The 24,091-nt window shown below is 43.5% G+C and overlaps 1 protein-coding gene across 1 annotated transcript in view; it reads left to right on the top strand.

Moving 5' to 3' along the window:
• LOC126349353 (serine-rich adhesin for platelets) overlaps positions 1-24,091 on the top strand; it is a 163,702-nt gene that overhangs the window by 114,896 nt on the left and 24,715 nt on the right. The window contains exons 3-4 of the mRNA XM_050002422.1: positions 10,360-10,426; positions 20,644-20,715. Of these exons, the coding sequence (XP_049858379.1) occupies positions 10,369-10,426; positions 20,644-20,715 (130 nt within the window). The 5' untranslated portion in view covers positions 10,360-10,368. The remainder of the gene's footprint in view (positions 1-10,359; positions 10,427-20,643; positions 20,716-24,091) is intronic.

Genomic DNA, 24,091 nt, shown 5'->3' with positions numbered 1-24,091 from the left:
CGTAGGACTTGGTCCTTTGAGCCCGATATCCAAGCAGGTTGATAGCGGGGCCGAGGGAATCGCCATCGGGAATGTTTGGGATGGGATGTACAATCCCAGCATTCGCCTGGTGACCAAGACAAACCTCCCGATGACTTTGGTCGGAACTGAGGGCCAGGAACCATTTTAATTTATTTCTAGGTCAAAGCTGTCCACTGTACCAGACGAATATTAAAACTTTGATATACACAGGTCGCACTAATATTTCTCCCTCGCAATATAACAGCGAAAAGCATTTAAAAGCAGCTAGCAAAAGTAATGAGAAGGGAGCCACAAGAGGAGGAGGTTAGAGGCGACAGGGGAGGGGATTGCTGTTTGAAGAGCGATGCTGAAAATGTTACAGAATATGTTTGTTAATCTGCGCGCCACACCAGGAGACGGAAATAGTCAATATTTCTTACGCATACGTTAAATTAGGAACTATGTATCATGTCTGAAAGATAAATCTCAATAACTTCTCCCATTATTCCTTATAACTCGTAATGGAAATACGTTCGGTCTTTGAAACGTTTCTCTGGCAAGGCGTATTTGAAAGGAATAGGCTATTTTTCATCAGAGCCCCTTTTAAGGATACATTACGTTACTGTGACATGGAGAAACAATATTTCTGGTCAAAGCGAGCATCTATACACGCAACTAAAATAAAAGACCGAAAAGTCAGCAAACACGCGAGCGACTCATTTACAAGCGCTAAGTAGCACAAACGCGATATTATTGCTGATTATAACGCTTTATTAAAATGGAATCTCAAGTCCATTACGCCTCTTTCCCGGATAGAATATCCAAATCAAACGCTTCCTTTGTGCTGAGGTGCAGTACGTTAAAAAACGCGATCCTTGAGACGGCGACGTGTCCACGAAAGCTGTAACCGAGAATGACGTGGGCGGACAAATTATGAGGGCGCGAGGTCATTAGGAGAGGTAATGGGGTCTCGGCGAAACAATAGCGAATTATGAGGCGCACCACCCACGCAGAGCGGTCAGCCACCGTGGCGCCGATAATAAAAGGCCGTCGGCATTCTCCGCGGACAGAGAGGCATCTCGATACCGGCTGCTGGCGACAGCAGCTCGCCGCAGATTTTTCACGGTCGGCACCTGGCTTCAATGCTGCGTACTGTCCATTGCACCGTTCCGCAGTAGACCCACGGTGATAGTCATCAGACATTTGGTTCTCTCGCTAGGCGAACATGCTATTGTTACAGAAGTTCCGTAAATCATAATCTGTATTCGTGCCATCTCTGCTGGTCGTCGGATGGAATGGTTTTCTCCTGAAGAACCTTCAATTTTTTTGCCGACGCGTATTACACGGTGAGTCTTCTACGAAACAGTTCCATGGCATGACCAGAAGCCTTTCAGCGGCGTCAGCAAATGCGTTCGTTAGTGCCAACGCAGTGGCTGTTCTCCGCACAGTGTCTTGCTCTTTTCAGTCAACATAGCTAAGGACACGAAAATTTCGCGATAACGAAAAATAGGCAATTTTTAACGACGTAACTCGAAGTCTATGGTTTTTACGAAATTGGACATAATTTGGCATCTTCTTCATGTGAAAAAATGTAAATTTGATGTCAGCAGTTTACAAAATGATTGTGATGTAGATTTATTCTTCAACATTGAGTTCGTCTATAAACATAAAACGGCAATTCCTTTCCCGTGTAGCCAACCTACGCCCTAGATGTGACAACAAAGTAGCTTCTTCCAAGGAACACCATTCTGGTAACAGTTTTATTCGCCGAAATCACGTATTCGGAATCTAATGGAAAGCAAATTGTACAAAAATGACGCGTTCTTGAGATATCTTTAATACGGAGCCAGAATTAACTACATATTTTCATAGTTCTCAAATACAAATGCGAAAACGACCAAATACGGCGCTTCAGCGTTGCAAGCACGTAATTGTTTCCGCACAAATCTCCTTACAACGAAGATGCAATACCATAGGGCCTCCTTGGTTTGCTTCTAACAAAAAAGAGCCGATAGGTGCTACATATTTTCATATCCAACGTAACACTGAAAAACAATGAATAAGACAAAAATAAAGATCATACAGTACTTGAAAAATAAACTGTCAGTAAATAACAATGAAATTGGTAAAAAAGCACCGAAACTGACCATAAAATAAAACGATTTTTTTATTCTTCCTAGCTACCGCTTGTGTCTTCTTCGATGGAAGTGCGCAGACAGACATATTAACAATCCTCATTATCGTGCTAAATTGCTGACAACTTGGTTTCCCTTCTGTAGAGTTCCTATGTTAAGAATTATACTCTGTTGATCCGATAGCAACGGCGCAGGGTACTCGTTTCCCTTTGTACTGCTATTGTTGTTATCACCTCGCCCCTGCCTCCCTGCACCGGAGGAAACTGTCGTCATCTTAATTTACGTAGCAAAATGAAGGGAAGCGGTATGGTGTAGTTCCTTATCGACAGGCTGGACCCAGTGTACTTCATTAAATCCCGATCATCTTTGCACTGCTCTGTACTACTAAGGGTCGTTGATAAAATATCGATATTTTTTTTAAATATATAACAATATCGGCGATATTCTTTACAGCGATATCTCAAAACAGAAACTTCAATATCGAGTGCTGATATTTTTGTTTTATTTATTTTTTGGCAATTTTTGATAAATATTAGAAGTTCTTCTTTTGAAACTGTAGTAGAACGTAATTTTACTTTCACTGTGTGAATGAGTATTACAACTTTTTGAGCTTTCATCACCTCCACTATTTTTCTTTGACTTTGTGAAGAAAGTATAGAGGGCACAAAGTAGAAGTCCGATTGCACGGGAGGGGGGATGGGAGGGAGGAAGGTGGGTGGCGGTGTGAAAGGAATAGCAAGATATTCGATGTGAAGAAACAGCACATCAGTTGCGTTAAAAACAAATTTTAACGCAACTAGTGAGCTATTTCTTCACATCGGCATTCTTTAAAATCAGTTGCTGAAACTGACGAACACAAATCTAAATGACAAGATTGGTCGCCGGCCGGAGTGGCCGAGCGGTTCTAGGCGCTTCAGTGTGGAACCGCGCGACCGCTACGGTCGCACGTTCGAATCCTGCCTCGGGCATGGATGTGTGTGATGTCCTTAGGTTAGTTAGGTTTAAGTAGTTCTAAGTTTTAGGGGACTGATGACGTCAGATGTTAAGTCCCATAGTGCTCAGAGCCATTTGAACCATTTTGAACCAAGATTGGTCTTTGCGGTGGGCGAATACGTGTGAGGGGAAATCCTGACGATCGGTGCTACCAACAGAAACTGCAACGTTTAAATTCACGACGCAATTTTGGCAGTACAACTGCTAGGCCACTGGCATTTGCAGAAATGAAAAAACTGGGAAGTCGACATGAAGCGACCCAGAAAAATCCGGTATGTGACGAAACATAACGACGGACCCATCGGACACATTTTATTGTTTCACTTAGCTGCAGTTACAGTTGTTAGCAAAGTGGTTAAAGCCAAGCATGAACGTGCATCATTTTCCTTTCAGTTTTGCTCTAAGGGGAATAAGCTGGTTAGTAGCTTGTTGATGTACAGAATATGTAATAATAAATCAATACTTAAATATACAGCTCGAAAACTGGCAGCATTTTTATAATGTGCAGCCAATATTTTTTGGCCGGTACGTCGAACCTTTTTCCGTCTACATATCGATAACTTTTTCGATTAATCGAGTGCTGACAACATTGCCTTTTTTAAATGTCAATATATCGGATTCCCGATATTTTTAAAAATATCAACAGTCCTAGTATTAATAAATGCATAGGCTATGGAAATCGGTCCGTCATTTAAATTCCGCCACTGCCTAGTGCTACCGACAACTTGTACAGCACTTTCCCAGACCTGATTCTCAGCGCCAGCAATCAGTACCCCGGCGTCACAGGAATGTGGAGTACCACTCCTGGAAGAAAGAATATTGCGAAGACCACAGCCTGGGAGATGTTTTCATAATGAGATCCTCTCTCTGCAGCAGAGTGTGCGCTGACATGAAACTTACTGGCGGAGACGAGCTGCTGGTAGAATTGAAGCTGTGAGGATGGGGCGTGAGTCGTGCTTGGGTACCTCAGATGGTAGAGCAGTTGCCTGCGAAAGGTAAATGTCCCGAGGTCGAGTCGCGGTCTGCCAGGAAGTTTCAGGTAATGATTCCTTTTGAAAGGAAAGAAGGATTTTCTTTCCCACTTCTGTCCAGTCCGAGCTTTTTCTCGGTCTTTAGTGAACTCGTCGCCAAGAGAAGTTCGAAATCTAATATTGCTTCCTGTCTCCGCGGTGCCACATATTTAGTATGGACGGCATGTAGCATTCGCGAACCCAGTTCAGCAGTGGTTCCTATAGATGTTCTCCCCCAGTTTATCAAAAAAATTGGAAACTTATCTCAATTGACGTTTATTTGTTTATTTCTGTCTTCTTTACCTCTTCAACGTTTTTTGTAGGTAGGAAATTAATTGCCTTATATGTAAACAATGAAGCGAATGAGTACAAGGTTACGCAATCAACGTGGAACTGGACGCTTGCACTTTGTAGGGATGGAAGCTATCACTCACCATTTTATTTTACCTTATTACTTGCCTACAGCATTTTTTAGATACTTCTTAACATGATTATTAGCTAATAAAGTAATTTACAGACTCACATAAATTGTGCTAGTGTCTAGAAAAATTTTAGAAACTTTTGAACAGAATTAGTTCTTTAAAGATTCAGCAGTTATTTCAATGTAATACGAAACTGTGACGGCCTGGAACTCTTACTGGTAAGAGTCCACTAAACTTTTGGATTCGCATTCCGGGAAGGTCGCAGAATGTCAGGAAAACTTAAATGAAAAAAAGAACGAATACTTCATTGCAGAGTGAAAAATTCATTCTGGAAACAGCCACTAGATAGTGGCTCAGCTATTTCTTCGAGAAAATCTTTCTTCCAAGAGTGGTGTTCCAGTAACATGTGGAAAGTAGGTGAAAGGAATTGGTAAAACTAAAGTTATGAGGCGGATCATGAATCGTGCTTGGATACTTATACTTCAGTCGATAAGAGCACCGCCTACGAAAGCATAACGCTCTGGTTTAATAGGTAATTGTGGTAAGGTCTTATGGGACCAAACTGCTAAGGTCATCGGTCCCTAAGCCTACACACTGCTTAATCTAACTTAAACTAACTTACGCTAAGGACAACACACACACACACACACCCATGCCCGAGGGAGGACTCGAACCTCCGACGGGAGTAGCCGCACGGACCGTGACAAGGCGCCTTGAACCGTGCGGCACGCTCTGTTTCGAGCGCGGATTCCAAGATGGCTACGCACAGCAGATGCCTCAAATTTATTGCTGCTTTATTCCTAAGATACCGATATCGAACAACCCTGAAAATTTACTTGGTGGCTTTATTCGTTTCCGAGATACAGAGATTCGAATTTACTCTACTCGTACACGTAAAATACTGTGAGGCGCAAATGTAGTTTATAAAGCGATGTAGCATGGAGAAATATGTTCTAAAGTGTCTCAGTTATTATCAGAAGAGTTCTGGGAACGGAAGCACATGCAAAATTTTTGTGCACTTAAAATCCGGTTTGATGCGTAAAATTTGTTTAGCGTTATTTCAGTTTCACATAAATAAACAGGCAAAATTTTACTGACCCATCAAGTTCTTTTCATATGAGAGACATGCCCTGCTGTAGAAGCGAAAAGGAGGGGACCAGCGGAAAAATGCTCCACCGGAGCATAAAAAGGGCGGATATGCTCGTCTTTAAAAGACCCTGACCGAAAAGTGGGATACCAGCTGTTTCATTCTACCTTTCAACATCTTGAAAAATTTTGGCTTGCGAACATATTCGCCCTTTTTTTATGTTGAGAAAGGAGACATTGGTAGTGGGAAAGAAGCGGAAAAGTAGTAAATACGGGAAGACTGAACACAACTTTTGAAGTACAGAAAAAGCGAAGGAGACAATGGCAGTGTGAGAGTACGAGAGGAACACAGTGGCGGTGGAACATGGCTGTCAGTGACAGGACAGTGCTAGGAAAAGATTGAAGAGGACAGTGCTAGTGGGAGACGAATAAAGGCTCTGAGCACTATGGGACTTAACATCTGAGGTCATCAGTCCCATAGAACTTAGAACCACTTAAACCTAACTAACCTAAGGACATCACACACATCCATGCCCGAGGCAGGATTCGAACCTGCGACCGTAGCGGTCGCTCGGTTCCAGACCGAAGCGCCTAGAACCGCTCGGCCACATCGGCCGGCAGACGAATAGAAAGAAGGAAGAAGTGGAAGTGAGTGAGAGTGAGTATAGTGAGAGACAGAGTTGGTGACAATGGCAACGAGGAAGCGATAGTGACAGTGAAAAGAGACAGCAGGGAGGGAAAGTAATGGATGAGGTAGTTGCAGTAAGAGAGCTCAAGGGGGAGACAGTGACAGTTAGACAATAGTAGTCGGGCAGAGCGAAGAAGAGACAGGAGAGAAAGGAAGGGGGACAAGGACGCAGAACACAGAGAGATAATAACAGTAAGTTGGGTGAATGAGTGAGTGACAATGGGCAAGTGGAAACAGATGGTTATGAGAGTCTTACAGCGATGGACTAGTGGATGTGAGCGAGTTGCAATTAGCAGAGCCTGTAAGAGTTAGAGGGGAGTTGAATGTTACAAAGGGCGCGAATATGTCCGCATGCCAAAATTTCTGGGAAAATTTTGAAGGTGCTGAGGAGTGCAGAACGAGGCAGACGGTACGCCACTTTTCAGTCAGAGACTTTTAAACAGGAGCACATTCGCCCTTTTTGTGCTCCGATAGGATCATTTTTCCATTGGTGTTGGTGGGACAGCCTATCAGAATCCTAAATGGCTCTCCAGATAATCGGAGCCAGGTTCACCCCTAGCGATCGATTCCGTGACCAGGGACAGCTGTTGGCACCATTGGCACAGACACTCGGGATGGAAGATGGTGAGGATGCGAAGCTGTCATAAGGACGTGGGCACAGGCAGGGAGAGGGTTGGGAGCGTGATCGATACGGCGGCAGGTGACCCGCGCGGCGCCGGCCCGCGGCCGCCAGCCATCGATTCCGGCGGCGCCGCGGTGCGCATTGCCTCGCCTCACCGTGGTCACTGCGCGCCGCGGGTCGGCTGCCACGCGCCGCGCCGCACAGCGCGTCCTCCGCCGCCGAAGGACGCCGGCGCCGCAGGAAGGCTCGTCCGGCTCACCTCCGTGCACCTTCAGCCGCACACGTAACGCTGCATACGACGCGTACGAGCTTTGGATGTCTTTCCTTTTCACAATCGCATCATTTTGACTATCTCATAGTGTCAGAAGTTCAATTCGGCTTTTCGCGGATGCTGCTGTAGTATACAGAGAAGTTGTAGCATTAGAAAATTGTAGCGAAATGCACGAAGATCTGCAGCGGATATGCACTTGGTGCAGGGAGTGGCAACTGACCCTTAACATAGACAAATGTAATGTATTACGAATACATAGAAAGAAGGATCCTTTATTGTATGATTATATGATAGCGGAACAAACACTGGTAGCAGTTACTTCTGTAAAATATCTGGGAGTATGCGTGCGGAACGATTTGAAGTGGAATGATCATATAAAATTAATTGTTGGTAAGGCGGGTGCCAAGTTGAGTTTCATTGGGAGTCCTTAGAAAATGTAGTCCATCAACAAAGGAGGTGGCTTACAAAACACTAGTTCGACCTGTACTTGAGTATTGCTCATCAGTGTGGGATCCGTACCAGGTCGGGTTGACAGGGGAGATAGAGCAGATCCAAAGAAGAGCGGCGAGTTTCGTCACAGGGATATTTGGTAAGCGTGATAGCGTTACGGAGGTGTTTAGCAAGTGGCAGACTCTGCAAGAGAGGCGCTCTGCATCGCGGTGTAGCTTGCTGTCCAGGTTTCGAGAGAATGCGTTTCTGGATGAGGTATCGAATATATTGTTTCCCCCTACTTATACCTCCCGCGGAGATCACGAATGTAAAATTAGAGGGATTCGAGCGCACACAGAGGCTTTCCGGCAGTCGTTCTTCCCACGAACCATGCGCGAGTGGAACAGGAAAGCAACTAAACGCGATGGAAGCGACTGTCAGATGGCGTTAGGTCTTCGTGGGCACCTGGAGCACTGCTGTGTGCAGCGCTTCTCACATTATTTAAAGGGTGGTGAACGACATGCCGGTGCTCCCGCAGGTTGTTCTCGCGCAATTTGCGGACGACACTGCATTGTTAACGAGTAGTCGACAATCACCGCGGCAGTATGGCGCCTATAGAGGCAGCTGAACATCACAGAAAAGGAGAGACGGTAGATCGTACAAAACGTGATGCGGAGAAGACTATACTACTTGTACCCATTCCTCGCCAGCTCTCATATGTCTTTTAGCAGAAAACGTAAGCGATACCACTCTCCAAGGCCCTCAATGAGCACGAACGAGGGAGTTTCATCAAGAAATGGACATCGAACCCATCCAGGACATCATCAGGAAGACAATGCGTACGCTCCTGGACACCATCGAAGACCTATGGCCGTCCATCTGGACTACGTTGGATCTGTTGCCCCACAACATTGGCTCCAAATTTGGGTGCCTCAGTAGCGAACAAAAACGTGTAGAAGCCACCGTCATGGAAGGGCTCATGGACCCTGAACACGCAGCCCATCTTACGAGTAAATAAACAATATCCATTTACTTCTTCATCCAGAGAGTCCAGCCACAACAATTTTCTTACACCACACATTAAAAAGAAAAGTTAAAGGTGGGTGCCGCTGACACTACGATCGAAGTGTCTCATTGGTACGCAACTAGGATACGAACGGGAACTTAAGTCCAGGGACGTGTTTTAATGTCCTACTCGTGAGCTTCCACCCACATGCGGCGGGTTCGTTGAACTGCTGCACTAGACGCCATTTCCGTTCTCTCCTCGTTATTTGGATGGTGAGTTGCTCCGCTGCAGCACCCTGGCTGATACTGACTCAGCATTGTTGCAACGCCCTTCACGTTTAACCATCACCTCTGGCACCAGTGACATTATAGAGATGCGAGCTTCCACAACACACCCCTTTTTTTTACCAAGATATCTGTGAACGAAAAGCGTTTAGACAGCCTGAGAGTCTTCTTTGCTCCTTCTTCACGTGTGCGTCATGTGACACGTGTCTAATGGGTATCACATTTGGGATTTGCGCATTTTAAAGTGATTCGATAATGTAATACTAATTAGTTTAAAACGAATCAGAACAGCTGGAACCCTAAGACAGAGGAAATAATATTGCTTTAGCACCAGGTGATGGCTGATATATGCTTGCCATTCTCCTCTTACAGTTTTCTTCCCGCTATCAATGTGTACATTATCAAATTACTTGAAGTGAAATACAGGGAAATATTACCTCATTTGGTTTTCATGTATTTATACGTCCAACAAAAGTGTGTAAAAACTACTCATTCTGTTAATCCTTTATCTTTTCAGTGGCATGAACAAAACACACCAAATCGTATTGGACCCATCAACTAGCAAGGCAATCATCATTTAAATGTGACATCGCTGTAAAAAATGCATTTAAAGAATTTGTCCGCATCTTACTAATATTTACACAGTTTCATCTTCTTCTTTTCTACCTTTTATAGTAAACTTTTCACACTGTGCAAAAGCTACAAAAAATTTGGTATAATTTTTCCATCCCCTGTATAAGATCCCCATCACTCTCCTTTTTGCCGTGCAAATGTTATTCGCCGCTTTGTTTCGTAAACATGAAGATACTTGATGTACATATGCAGACCGAAGCGACGAATGAAAATGTGTTCCAAGGTCGCGATTTGAACCCACGTCTCCTGCTCACCAAACAGACGCGCTAAAAACTACGGGCACCCTGGCACAGTGGCTTCGAATAACTGCACGGAATACCCTCGCACGCCTCTCTCCTCAATCCAAAATCCCGTTGAGCTGAGAGACATGCTGGTAGTCACAGTGCCAGGGTGGCTTGGTGGTTAGCGTCTTTATCTAGTGAGCAGCAAACCTCATTTCGAATCCCGGCCTTGGTACAAATTTTCATTCTTCGTTTTCGTGTGTTTGTATATATATATCCTAGATGTTTTAGACTTGAAAAGTCTCTGGAACAATGAAGTTTCGTTTGATTTAGAGATTTGGCTGTATAATTCGGAGAACTTCTTTGTTTAGCAAACTGCAATAATGTAGTATTGCCGTGTTAAATAATTTAGTATTGGCGATTTCATAATACTGTACATCAATTTACGCAGGCGTTGCATTCCGCACCGGTCACGCCTTGCTGCTGCCCTCCTAGCCAGAGGGCATGATTTCGTGCGCAGGAGCAGTGATTCAAGCTACGCCTTCCTCTCTTGTTGCAGGTGTCAGAAATGGCGCCACTGAGGCTTCTGGTGTCGGTACTCGCCGCTGTCACTCTCGCCGCATCAGGTAAATAGTATTTCGTGTTAAACACGCTGACCCTATCAAATATCAGCATCTCATACACTAACAGTGGAACCTCCCCAGCCGGCCGCGGTGGCCGTGCGGTTCTAGCGCTGCAGTCCGGAACCGCGTGGCTGCTACGGTCGCAGGTTCGAATCCTGCCTCGGGCATGGATGTGTTTGATGTCCTTAGGTTAGTTAGGTTTAAGTAGTTCTAAGTTCTAGGGGACTGATGACCTAAGATGGTTAAGTCCCATAGTGATCAGAGCCCTTTTTTTTTTTTTTTTTTTTTTTTTGGGCCTCCCCATCGCACCTCCCTCAGATTTAGTTACAAGTTGGCACAGTGGATAGGCCTTGAAAAACTGAACACAGATCAGTCGAGAAAACAGGAAGAAGTTGTGTGAAACTATGAAAAAAATAAGCAAAATACACAAACTGAGTAGTCCATGTGCAAGATAGGCAACATCAAGGAGAATATGAGCTCAGGAGCGCCGTGGTCCCGTGGTTAGCGTGAGCAGCTCCGGGACGAGAGGTCCTTGGTTCAAGTCTTCCCTCGAGTGAAAAGTTTACATTCTTTATTTTCGCAAAGTTATGACCTATCCGTTCGTTCAATGACGTGTCTGTTCACTGTTATAAGTTTAGTGTCTGTGATTTGCGACCGCACCGCAAAACCGTGCGATTAGTAGACGAACGGACGTGCCTCTCCAATGGGAATCGCAAACATTTGATCGCAAGGTCATAGGCCAACCGATTCCTCCACAGGAAAACACGTCTGATATATTCTATACGACATTGGTGATGGCATGTGCGTCACATGACAGGAATATGTTGTCGACCCACCTAACTTGTACACTTGGCGAATGGGTAAAAAGATTATTCTACCTTCCCCGATTTAGGTTTTCTTGTGGATGTGCTAATCACTCCCAAAAAAGTGATGAAAACGTAAGAGTCTGTCACATAAACTGAAAATCAAAAAATTAATCTTTTCACTCGAGGGAAGACTTGAGTCACGGACCTCCCGTCCCGCAGCTACTCACGCTAACCACGGGACCACGGTGCTCCTGAGCTCAAGCTGTCCTTGATGTCGCTTATCTTTCGCACGGACTACTCAGTTTGTATATTTTGCTTATTTTTTTCATAGTTCCGCACAACTTCTTCCTGTTTTCTCGATTGATCTCTGTTCAGTTTTTCAAGGCCTATCCACTGTGCCAACTTATGACTAAACCTGAGAGGGGTGCGATGGGGAGGTTCCCTTGTAAGACGCAGAGAAACGAAATATTTAAAAAATTTAAGGTACGTTACAAAACTTTATTCTAGGTTCAAAATATGTCACGCAGAGCTGAAAACTGCATTAAGCATCAGTTTTCAAAAATTACATCAGACCAATGCCGTCCACTTTGTCACATGCATTAACTAAGTCGTTCCTGCAGGTTTTGCATAATGAGCACTGTGTCATCTAGGACGTAAGCCATTTCTGCTTCAATTTTTAACTTGAACTGCGCCAGAATTCTTAGTCCGGTACACGATCCTGTTCAGACTCCACATAAAGTCACAGACTGGAACGTCTGGAGACCAGTCTGACGGGTAAGTGACGTTAGCATTTCTGGGAATCGCAGAATACCTAAACAAACGTTTCACTACTGCCGTACACTGTCCGGCAGGTTTCGAGATGACTCCATCCTGTGAAACTAGGTGTGCTGAATGACGAGATGTGAACATGTATCGTGTCTTGGGAGTCACGAGCGTCTCTGACATGTTAACCTAAGGTCCAGAAATACACTGACAGCAGCACCTCGCAAACTCCCAGACAAGTGCTGCACACTATAGACTATGGTAACTTCGTACCCTTCAGTGGACTCTGGTTCAGTTACCGAAGTTCTGTTTAATCACGTAACCACTGAAGGGAAAGATGGCTTCATAGTGCATCCAAAGATATTTAATATAGTTTGCATCCCTGATTTTAGCCGACAGTTACTTACAAATTTACAGGCGCAGAAAACAGTCATTATCTGAATTTTGTATGAAGGTACAGCTGACTGAGTGTTTTCTGAAGGTGCAGCTGACCGAGTGTCTTTTGAAAGCTCCGACGTCCGAGCTGCAACGCCGAGCCAGTCACAGCGTAGGGCTAACACTAAAAAGCGATATGAAATGGGACGAACACAAAATCTGTAGTCTGGATGATGAATCGCAGTCTTCGGAAAAAGGGCTTTGGATAAGTGTAGTGCATCTGTAAAAGAAACATTATACAGGGTGCTATTGTTACCAGTTCTAGAGTACTATTCGAGCATTGATACTCATTATCAAGTATGCCCGACAGGAGGCATCTTAGTAATTCTGGGACAAGTTGCTACGACCGCAGCAGCTCGTATAGCCCATACGAATATGCAACTGAGATGTTCAGGGAACATGAACAGGGGTCGCTGTAAGAAAAGCGACGCCCTACTCGCGTACCCTTCCTGGATAAGGAACTGGTATTTGAGAGAGGCTGTACGACTATCTTGCTTCCTCCATCATACATCTTGTGTAGGGATCGTGAGAAAAAAAAAAAAAAAAAAAAAAAAAAACAAGCCTGGCGCAAGCCAAGGCGCATGGAAAATCGTTTTGTACTCGCTCATAGCGCCAAAAGACCAGGGTTGTTAGCAGTGTGCAAATAAGGTTGGTAGTTTAATAGATAAGTGTCAGGCATCAAATCAAAAGATCCTGGGTTCAGTCATGATCCAGATGTCTTCTATCACTTATCGCTTCCTTCAAGTGTAACAATGATTTGGTTGTGCGAAAAATGCCAATGTCCATCGTGGTTCGGAGTCGACGCTAAACTCTAGTCCCTCCTGAGAGTGGGTAACTCAGTTCACAGGTCCAGGGAAGGCAACAGGGTCATTTCTGGGCCAGTCTTGGTCCTGTTGGAGGTGGCATTCTGGCTTGCCGCCACGCGGAGTAGCCGCGGTGTCTGTGGAGCGTTGTCACGGTTGTCACGGCTCCCCCCCATCGGAAGTTCGAGTCCTCCCTCGGCCATGTGTGTGTGTGTGTTTTGTCCTTAGCAAGTTAGATTAAGTAGTGTGTAGGCTTAGGGACCGATGACTTTAGTAGCTTGGTCCCGTAAGACCGTTGGTGGAGAGGCTTGCGTGCTCAGCTATACATACAGCCGAAATGTAGGTGCAACTACAGCGGCAGGTGTACCTGTAGGGAGGCCAGACTATCTCGTGGCTCCTGAAGACGTGCAGCAACCATTTCAGTAGTTGCAGGGACAACATTAGTCAATGTATCCTTGCCACATAGGTACTGCGAAAAGTCGGGGGTATGCAGCTCTATTGTACGATTAAATTATGTTGGAATTCCGGAGATCAAACAGTTTCCCATTCGGATTTTGGAATGGCGTCTATTCAGGATGATGTCGTCATCAGGAAAAATTAAACTGGGATTCTACGGGTCGGAGCGTTGAATGTTAGATCCCTTAAATCGGGCAGGGAAGTTCGAGGATTTAAAAAGGAAAATGGAATGGTTGTATTTTTTAAAAAAAATGATTCAAATCGCTGTGAGCACTATGGGACTTAACTGCTGTGGTCATCAGTCCCCTATAACTTAGAACTACTTGTTGTTGTTGTTGTTGTTGTTGTTGTGGTCTTCAGTTCTGAGACTGGTTTGATGCAGCTCTCCATGCTACTCTATCCTGTGCAAGCCTCTTCATCTCCCAGTACCCACTGCAACCTACATCCTTCTGAATCTGCGTATTGTAGTCATCTCTTGGTCTCCCTCTATGATTTTTACCCTCCACGCTGCCCTCCAATACTAAATTGGTGATCCCTTGATGCCTCAGAACATGTCCTACCAACTGATCCCTTCTTCTGGTCAAGTTGTGCCACAAACTTCTCTTCTCCCCAATCCTATTCAACACTTCCTCATTAGTTATGTGATCTACCCATCTAATCTTCAGCATTCTTCTGTAGCACCACATTTCGAAAGCTTCTATTCTCTTCTTGTCCAAACTATTTATCGTCCATGTTTCACTTCCATACATAGCTACACTACATACCAATACTTTCAGAAATGACTTCCTGACACTTAAATATATACTCGATGTTAACAAATTTCTCTTCTTCAGAAACGTTTTCCTTGCCATTGCCAGTCTACATTTTATATCCTCTCTACTTCGACCATCATCAGTTATTTTGCTCCCCAAATAGCAAAACTCCTTTACTACTTTAAGTGTGTCATTTCCTAATCTAATACCCTCAACATCACCCGACTTAATTCGACTACATTCCATTATCCTCGTTTTGCTTTTGTTGATGCTCATCTTATATCCTCCTTTCAAGACCCTATCCATTACGTTCAACTGCTCTTCCAAGTCCTTTGCTGTCTCTGACAGAATTACAATGTCAACGGCGAACCTCAAAGTTTTTATTTCTTCTCCATGGATTTTAATACCTACTCCGAACTTTTCTTTTGTTTCCTTCACTGCTTGCTCAATATACAGATTGAATAACATCGGGGAGAGGCTACAACCCTGTCTCACTCCTTTCCCAACCACTGCTTCCCTTTCATGTCCCTCGACTCTTATAACTGCCATCTGGTTTCTGTACAAATTGTAAATAGCCTTTCGCTCCCTGTATTTTACCCCTGCCACCTTCAGAATTTGAAAGAGAGTATTCCAGTCAACATTGTCAAAAGCTTTCTCTAAGTCTACAAATGCAAGAATTGTAGGTTTGCCTTTCTTTAATCTAGCTTCTAAGATAAGCCGTAGGGTCAGTATTGCCTCACGTGTTCCAACATTTCGACGGAATCCAAACTGATCCTCCCCTAGGTCTGCATCTACCAGTTTTTCCATTCGTCTGTAAAGAATTCGCGTTAGTATTTTGCAGCCGTGGCTTATTAAACTGATAGTTCGGTAATTTTCACATCTGTCAACACATGCTCTCTTTGGGGTTGGAATTATTACATTCTTCTTGAAGTCTGAGGGTATTTCGCCTGTCTCATACATCTTGCTCACCAGATGGTAGAGTTTTGTCAGGACTGGCTCTCCCAAGGCCGTCAGTAGTTCCAATGGAATGTTGTCTACTCCGCGGGCCTTGTTTCGACTCAGGTCTTTCAGTGCACTGTGAAACTCTTCACGCAGTATCGTATCTCCCATTTCATCTTCATCTATATCCTCTTCCATTTCCATAATATTGTCCTCAAGTACATCGCCCTTGTACAGACCCTCTATATACTCTTTCCACCTTTCTGCTTTCCCTTCTTTACTTAGAACTGGGTTTCCATCTGAGCTCTTGATGTTCATACAAGTGGTTCTCTTATCTCCAAAGGTCTCTTTAATTTTCCTGTAGGCCGTATCTATCTTACCCATAGTGAGGTAATCCTCTACATCCTTACATTTGTCCTCTAGCCATCCCTGCTTAGCCATTTTGCACTTCCTGTCGATCTCATTTTTGAGACGTCTGTATTCCTTTTTGTCTGCTTCATTTACTTCATTTTTATATTTTCTCCTTTCATCAATTAAATTCAATATTTCTTCTGTTACCCGAGGATTTCTACTAGCCCTCGTCTTTTTACCTACTTGATCCTTTGCTGCCTTCACTACTTCTTCCCTCAAAGCTACCCATTCTTCCTTCTACTGTATTTCTTTCCCCCAGTCCTGTCAATTGCTCCCTTATGCTCTCCCTGAAACTCTGTACAACCTCTGGTTCTTTCAGTTTATCCAGGTTCCATCTCCTTAAATTTCCACCTTTTTGCAGTTTCTTCAGTCTTAATCTACAGGTCATAACCAATAGATTGTGGTCAGAGTCCACATCTGCCCCTGGAAATGTCTTACAATTTAAAACCTGGTTCCTAAATCTCTGTCTTACCATTATATAATCTATCTGAAACCTGTCAGTATCTCCAGGCTTCTTCCATGTATACAGCCTTCTTTTATGATTCTTGAACCAAGTGTTACCTATGATTAAGTTGTGCTCTGTGCAAAATTCTATCAGGCAGCTTCCTCTTTCATTTCTTTGCCCCAGTCCATATTCACCTACTATGTTTCCTTCTGTCCCTTTTCCTACTGCCGAATTCCAGTCACCGATGACTATTGAATTTTCGTCTCCCTTCACTATCTGAATAATTTCTTTGATTTGATCATACATTTCATCAATTTCTTCGTCATCTGCAGAGCTAGTTGGCATATAGACTTGTACTACTGTAGTAGGTGTGGGCTTCGTATCTATCTTGGCCACAATAATGCGTTCACTATGCTGTTTGTAGTAGATTACCTGCATTCCTATTTTCCTGTTCATTATTAAACCTACTCCTGCATTACCCCTATTTGATTTTGTGTTTATGACCCTGTAGTCACCTGACCAGAAGTCTTGTTTCTCCTGCCACCGAACTTCACTAATTCCCACTGTATCTAACTTTAACCTATCCATTTCCGTTTTTAAATTTTCTAACCTACCTGTCCGATTAAGGGATCTGACATTGCACGTTCCGATCCGTAGAATGCCAGTTTTCTTTCACCTGAAAACGACATCCTCTTGAGTAGTCCCCGCTCGGAGATCCGAATGGGGGACTATTTTACCTCCGGAATATTTTACCCAAGAGGACGCCATCATCATTTAATCATACAGTAAAGCTGCATGCCCTCGGGAAAAATTACGGCCGTAGTTTCCCCTTGCTTTCAGCCGTTCGCAGTACCAGTACAGCAAGGCCGTTTTGGTTATTGTTACAAGGCCAGATCAGTCAATCATCCAGACTGTTGCCCCTGCAACTACTGAAAAAGCTGCTGCCCCTCTTCAGGAACCACACGTTTGTCTGGCCTCTCAACAGATACCCCTCCGTTGTGGTTGAACCTACGGTACGGCTATCTGCATCGCTGAGGCACGCAAGCCTTCCCACCAACGGCAAGGTCCATGGTTCACGTTAGTTAATGAAAATATGTAAAATGTCAACTTAGTGATTTGTCTCTTCCCAAAATCTGCAAATGAGACTAATTGCAAATGTGTCTGGGTTAGATTGTGTTAGTTCCAAAATGTGGTTAACTACTTAAACCTAACTAACCTAAGGACATCACTCACATCCATGCCCGAGGCAGGATTCGAACCTGCGACCGTAGCGGTCACGCGGTTCCAGACTGTAGCGCCTAGAACCGCACGGCCACTCCGGCCGGCGGTTGTATTTAGATACAGTGCAAATTAGTTAAGTGCGGTGGTAGGAAGGACTGCTGGTCAGGTCCGTACAGGTTATCAACATGAAGTTAAATAGGGATACTGAAGGAGTAGGCTTAATAATGAATAAGAAAATAGGAATCAGGGCAAGCTACCATGAACAGCACTGTGAACACAGTATCGCAGCCAATATAGGTTCGAAGCCAATACCTACCATATTCGTACATGTTCATAAGCCAATTAGAACCACAGATGATGAAGAAATTCAAAGAACGTATGATGAGATAAACGAAATTATTCAGATAGTTAAGGGAGGAGTAACTTTATTTGTGGGTGGGGACTGGAATTCGATAGTAGAAAAAGGAAGACAAGGAAAAAATAGAGAACATGGAGTGAGGAAATGGAATGAAAGACGGACCAAGGACATACATCTTATAGCACCACTTACTGTAATGAAGGAGAAGATTGTGTAATAATGTCAACGTAGGTATGTTGTTATTCCATATAATGCAAATCTTGGATATGATTACGTATGCTATTATGTTAGTTACTGTAGCGGTCACATATTTTGCAGATCCGAAGGTGGCGACAGAGATTTGCCGAAACCGGTAATCTAAATGACTAAATGATTTTAGCAATCTCGGCAGTTGAAAATTTATGCACTGTTCATAATTCTACAGATCGCCTCCACGCTGACGACGTCAGAAGTGTACATGAAAAAAGGAAGTGTAGAAATGTTGCAAATTAACTAACCGAAAGACAGTATATACGTCTAAAAAATGAAACACAGGAAATAAAAAATGGCTACGCAGGAATGACTAGGACAAATCCTAAGCTGTGGAAATAGGCATGGCTAGGGGAAAGATAGATGCTGCCTGTAGGAAGGGAAAAAAATGGTTTTAGCGCTTTAGCGCCATCCATCGACGCGACCTGCTGCATCTGTGGTGCAAGATGTAACTGGGCACTCGTGGTATAGGCAAGCGAACCGTCTACACCACTTAGATCCTCAGCAGGCGCAGCATCCATGCCATCTGACGAAATGTCGCCTTCTTGACCAGCCGTGCCTAGGAGGCAATCGTCAGAAGAGGTCCCCCGACGTCGCTTGCGTCGTCGAAGCGAACGTTGCTTTCGAACGTGGATATCCGTATCCGAGCGTGGGATGTAATCTTCCGCTAGGAAAGCCGCCATCGGGACAATGTTCGCGTCCACGTCCATCGCGTCCCGAATGTTATGTTGCGTCTGGATTCCGGGGGACTTACTGCTGTTGTTGGTGTGGAGGGGACTACATCTGCATTGGCATCGGGGATCCTCCCTCTTCTTCCCGTGGTCCTCGAAGGGGAACTCAAAAACCCTTAAAGTCCTCAGGTCGTTGCCTGCATGATCTACCGCCACTGCACCGATGTGCCCGTCAGAATGTTTAAATCTGAGAGACTTCGCATATTTAGACGCCACTGTCGCGCAGACCTCTGCACTGATCATTTTAACATAAACCACGCTCGCCGTCATAGAAAAATGTATTCCGACGACAGTCACCGGATCTAAACGTAGATCGTCGCGTATGAACTGTTCTATTTCATAGGCTCGAGGACGCGCGTGATCTGGTTATAAGGTAATTCTGATCGAATCGTGGCGCCATGTGTGTGCCATAGTAAAAAAAAAAATGGCTCTGTGCACTATGGGACTTAACATCTTAGGTCATCAGTCCCCTAGAACTTAAAACTACTTAAACCTAACTAACCTAAGGACATCACACAATACCCAGGCATCACGAGGCAGAGAAAATCCCTGACCCCATCGGGAATCGAACCCAGGAACCCGGGCGTGGGAAGCAAAACGCTACCGCACGACCACGAGATGCGGGCTGTGCATAGTCGCACTGAACTTGGAACAAATACATCTAGCGTCGCGATAATGTAAACACAAACAAGCGCTCACGGTCGCGCACGGCGGGACACAGCTTACGTCCTCGCCCCACCGCTGCCGCAAGCAGACAGGTCTTTAGGTATGACATTCCATCGCGCTGACCACTCAGCTACCAGGGGCGGACTCACGTACAGTGAACAAGAAGTAAAGGAAACCAAGCTGAAATTCGAAGAAGGAATACAAAGTCAGGGATAAGAAATGAAAACTTACCGATGACACAGTAATTTTGTCAGAGACAGCAAAAGACTTGGAACAGCAACTGAACGAAATATATAGTATCTTGAAAAGAGGCTATAGATGAAAATCAACAAAAGTGAAACAAGGATAATGGTATATAGTGACTTAAATTAGGCGCTACCGAGGGAATTAGATTAGGAAATAAGACACTAAAATTAGCAGATGGATGCTGCTATTTGGGCAGCAAAATACCTGATGATGAACTAAGTATAGACGGTACAATATGCAGACAAGCAATAGGAAAGAAAGTATTACTGAAAATGAGGAATCTGTTACTCTCGAATATAAATTTAAGTCGTACTAAGTCTGTTCTGAAGTTATTTTTCTGGAATGTAGCCTTGTACTGAAGCGAAACGTGGAAGATAAGCGGTTCAGACCAGAAGAGCATAGACGCTTCTGAATGATGGTGCTATAAGAGTTAGACTGGTACTTCGAATAACTAATGATGAGGTACTGAATCGAACTGGAGAGAAAAGAAATTCATGGCACAGCTTGACGAAAAAAACGAATCGTTTGATAGTACACACCTTAGGGCTTCAAGGAATTGAAGAATAGTCAGTTTGGTAAAAGAGAGACGTGTGTCTATGAAGGGGGGGGGGGATAAAAATTGTAGAGGAGATCTAGGCATGACTACAGTAAGCAGGTTCAATAATTATTCAGAGATGAAGAAGCTTGCATAGGACAGACTACTGAGTGTGAGGTGGGGGGGGGGGGGGGGGGTGGAGGGGGATGCTGCATCAAACTAGTCTTCGGACTGAGCACCAAACACAACAGCAACAACAATCTGCACCTGTGATTGTTAGAAAGGACTAGTAAGTTTGTTTTTGCTGTAAGAAAATAGTGTTAGTAACTGTTTTTTTATCCCAGTCTAGCCTATGTGTTTTCAGTTCATTTTGAATCTTAATAGTTAATATTTTCTACGTTTCAGTTCCCATCAACAAGGATGAGAACACGTTTGGGTACGGTGTGCAGAATACAACGTACGACAATGAACAAAGCGGTAAGTAAACACGACTTACTGTCAGATTATGACTGCAGTTATTTAGCATCCTGCACGTGTACATTCCTAAACAATCTACCAGAGAAAGTAATGTAATCAATCTGACGTATGTCTAGTAATGAACCGATACATCAAGCCCCAATATCTAAAATAAACAATAATAGCGAAATTAGGACTGTATCTCCCGACTGTCTTTTCAACAGGTTTTCGTTGTTAAACACAGAGTAAGGAAGCAGGAACGTTGCTGAAAGCAACTCGGCACCCGCTAGAAGCGATTTGTTGACGAAGTTATCGAACAGTAACTCAAATTTCACTCTTGTCAAACACGAGGCCAATCATAACTGATTCGCCATTCCGCTTGGGATCTAGAAGAAAGGCATTATGCATTGCATTATTTTCAAGATATGATTTAAAACAATAGTTCCTCTTTCGATTTTTACGACGAATTTATTGTGCCTTCTTCTGCCCACTTTTTTTTTCATTAGGTCCTTGTCAGATAGCTGAGTCATTCGCTATCTTTCGTGCTGCTACCATAGCTTTCCTCTATACCTTCATGTAGCTTTTTTTCATTTAATTTTAGAGCTGCGTTTTGTTTTGCTGCTGTCTTAATCTTTCTGTATTAAGATTTCTATATGCTTATACTTGGTACATTAAACCTTAACTTTTATTTTCTTCACTGAGAATTTAACATCAAAACAGTATTTATAATTACAGAAAAACAAAATTTTTGCTAGTATTACTCTGAGACATCGTTTTCCGAAGTTATTTTTTGTAGGATTGTAACTGGAACACAAGATACTAATAAAAGCCACGTACTGTATGACAATATTTTACTGCAAACTTCTCTCAGTTTCTTATATACTGTGATTTATTTACATATTTGGAAGCTACTTTTGTTTGCGTTATTATTTTTGGGGATTGTATCTAAATCAACCTTAAGCAGTATGAGCGGCATTATCTCTAATGCGCTTTATGAAAGTGGGGTGAAAGGCATGCTCCGTGATGCATTCTACCTCACAAAAACAGAACTCCATGAAGTCGCTTTCTGTATAGTGACAACGCACATTTCTTAGCGCTCTTGTTTCGGTTTTACATTATAAAGAATTTGTCAATCGAATCACTGTTTTTGCTCTGCCTGTTCACGGAATTTTTTCATATCTTCCAGAAATTTGCTAGGAAATACAAGTTTTCTCAGCAGTTAAGTAGATGTGTCGTTATCCCTTTGAAGAATTTGTTCTCTGTGAGCAGCGGAAGTCAGTAGTTTTCAGTGTAGCTCGTTTTCTACAAAAACCGTCAAAATCTAATGTTCAAGAAAAACATTCCTCAAATGAAGCACGGATGTCTGCGGTACTAAAGTAGAAAGGTTTCTTCATAGATAGAAAGCAACAGATTACTCACATCAGCAGTATTGTGACTGAACGAAACGATGCTGCTTAATATCGCTGAGTTACCTGAAAGAAGAAAAACAATTGAATTATTTATCAATTTCTCGTGGTCGGGGTTCACTGTCATGTAGATTTTTTTTCGCCGTTAACTGTAGAAATTGCAATAGCGAAATAAATAATTCCTACAGTCAGTGGTGAATGTAATGTCCTTTAAAAAAACGAAATTATTCCCCGGCCAATCATTGTTAATTACTTGGCAGTGGCATAAGAGCTGAAATTGGTCAGCAGCAAATACAGAACATAGCAATCACCATCTTGGGCGGAATCATTTTGTCCTTCGCAAAATATGTCTGAGTTGGTGTCAATTACGAGAAAGTAAAAACTGAAAGACAAAGGAATACAGTGGTATTAGATGCTGAGTTTTAAATGTCGTAATAAACAGAAGACACCAGAGAGTGAAAGATTTTCGTCTACATTTTAGGCACTTTCCTGCACATCAAGTTATTTTAGTGACGACTTCAGCTTATAAAAATTAATCTTTTATATGCCTTGAATTTCGTTGTCGTTAGTTTCAACAGAAGTAAGCGAGGGGAAAGGGATTCGAGGACACTAAAATTTAAGCCATACTTAGCTGTAGTTTCTGCAGTGTTTCGGGAGGGGGGTGGGGGGTGGGGGAAGTGGTTTGTCCTCGGTGGCGGTGTTGTTTACGTGAGCGGCGGCCGCTTGACACATCGATCGAGCAGGTGCCGCCGTTGACTCAAAACGACCCTGGAGCCTTCGCGTTATGTAGGGTCGATAAACTTCCCCGAATTCCCAGGGCAAACAAAGTCAGCAAAAACAGCTGCGATATCTTCCTTGGCCACTGACGGAAGCTGTCACTCGGACGATGAGGAACATAATGAATATATTCGTCTCGTTGTTCATGTCAGTGTCTTACAACTGCCATAGCAAATGTCGAGGATAGAATAAAACCTGAAAAATTATACGATGCCATGTCCCATGTTTCACCAAGTGGTTCACAGCGAGGACCCACAAGGGCGCTTAAAACTCAGACTCCAAACCGGGAAGTTCTACAATGTCTACGGCCCACGTTTAAACATCTACAGGCTGTACTGTGTGTAGAGATCGTTCATCCTACGGTTGGCATTGGTCAAGGTTCTATCACCGGGTACCCGGAAAACACATCAGGAAGTTCTAATTTCACTAGCCCCTCTAAATACTCGCGCGGCGTAAGACCTAACGGCGACAACAGGAAAAGTGTCGAATCCGAGAAGGCGAGGTAAAAAATCACTGCGTCTACAACGAGCCACGATAACCCTTACATATAACATTAAATGTCAAATGCCTTTAAGCATCATCTCCTCACCCTGTATGGACATAAAGAAAGGGCTATGCACCCTATGTTGACGCGTTCTGATAAGCCTTATAGGAAACGAATGTCTTACTAAAATTTATATCTACATATTGATGAAACGAGCAAAGTTTCACGGGTTCCTGGTATAAGAATTCGTTTACATGAGTTTTGTACGTTTCTCAACCAATTAATAGAACTGAAACTGCTTCCTAAAGAGCGCACAAATGTTTTTGCTTTCTCTTTTAAAATTTAGCGTCTTGACTTACGTGTCTGCCGATGTCAACACTTCATATGACTATTGTAACAACAAACAATTTGGGAAAAATACAGATACACACTCACAATGTGATTTTGTGGCGAGCGGAAGGAAGATCAGGCTTTAACGTCCCGTCGATGGAAACAGCATTAGAGACAAGCTGTAACGGGAGTAGGATGGGCTGGGAATTTTTTGTAATGCATTCAAAGGAACTGCCCACCCGTACTCCGAAGTTTACCAAAAACTGCCCTTACCGCCAGTATCTGAATTTCGCAACAAGCAGCAACCTATTTTCTTATGGCCACTCCCTGCAACAGGCTTGTAGCAATGTTGAGCTAAAGATCATTGTTTTGTTTTCATTACGAAACTTTACAAAACATA

This window comes from Schistocerca gregaria, chromosome 1 (assembly GCF_023897955.1).
Source record: "Schistocerca gregaria isolate iqSchGreg1 chromosome 1, iqSchGreg1.2, whole genome shotgun sequence".
Lineage (NCBI taxonomy): Eukaryota > Metazoa > Arthropoda > Insecta > Orthoptera > Acrididae > Schistocerca > Schistocerca gregaria.
The sequence above is the reverse complement of the archived record's forward strand: the minus strand, read 5'-3'. Positions and strand labels throughout refer to the sequence as shown.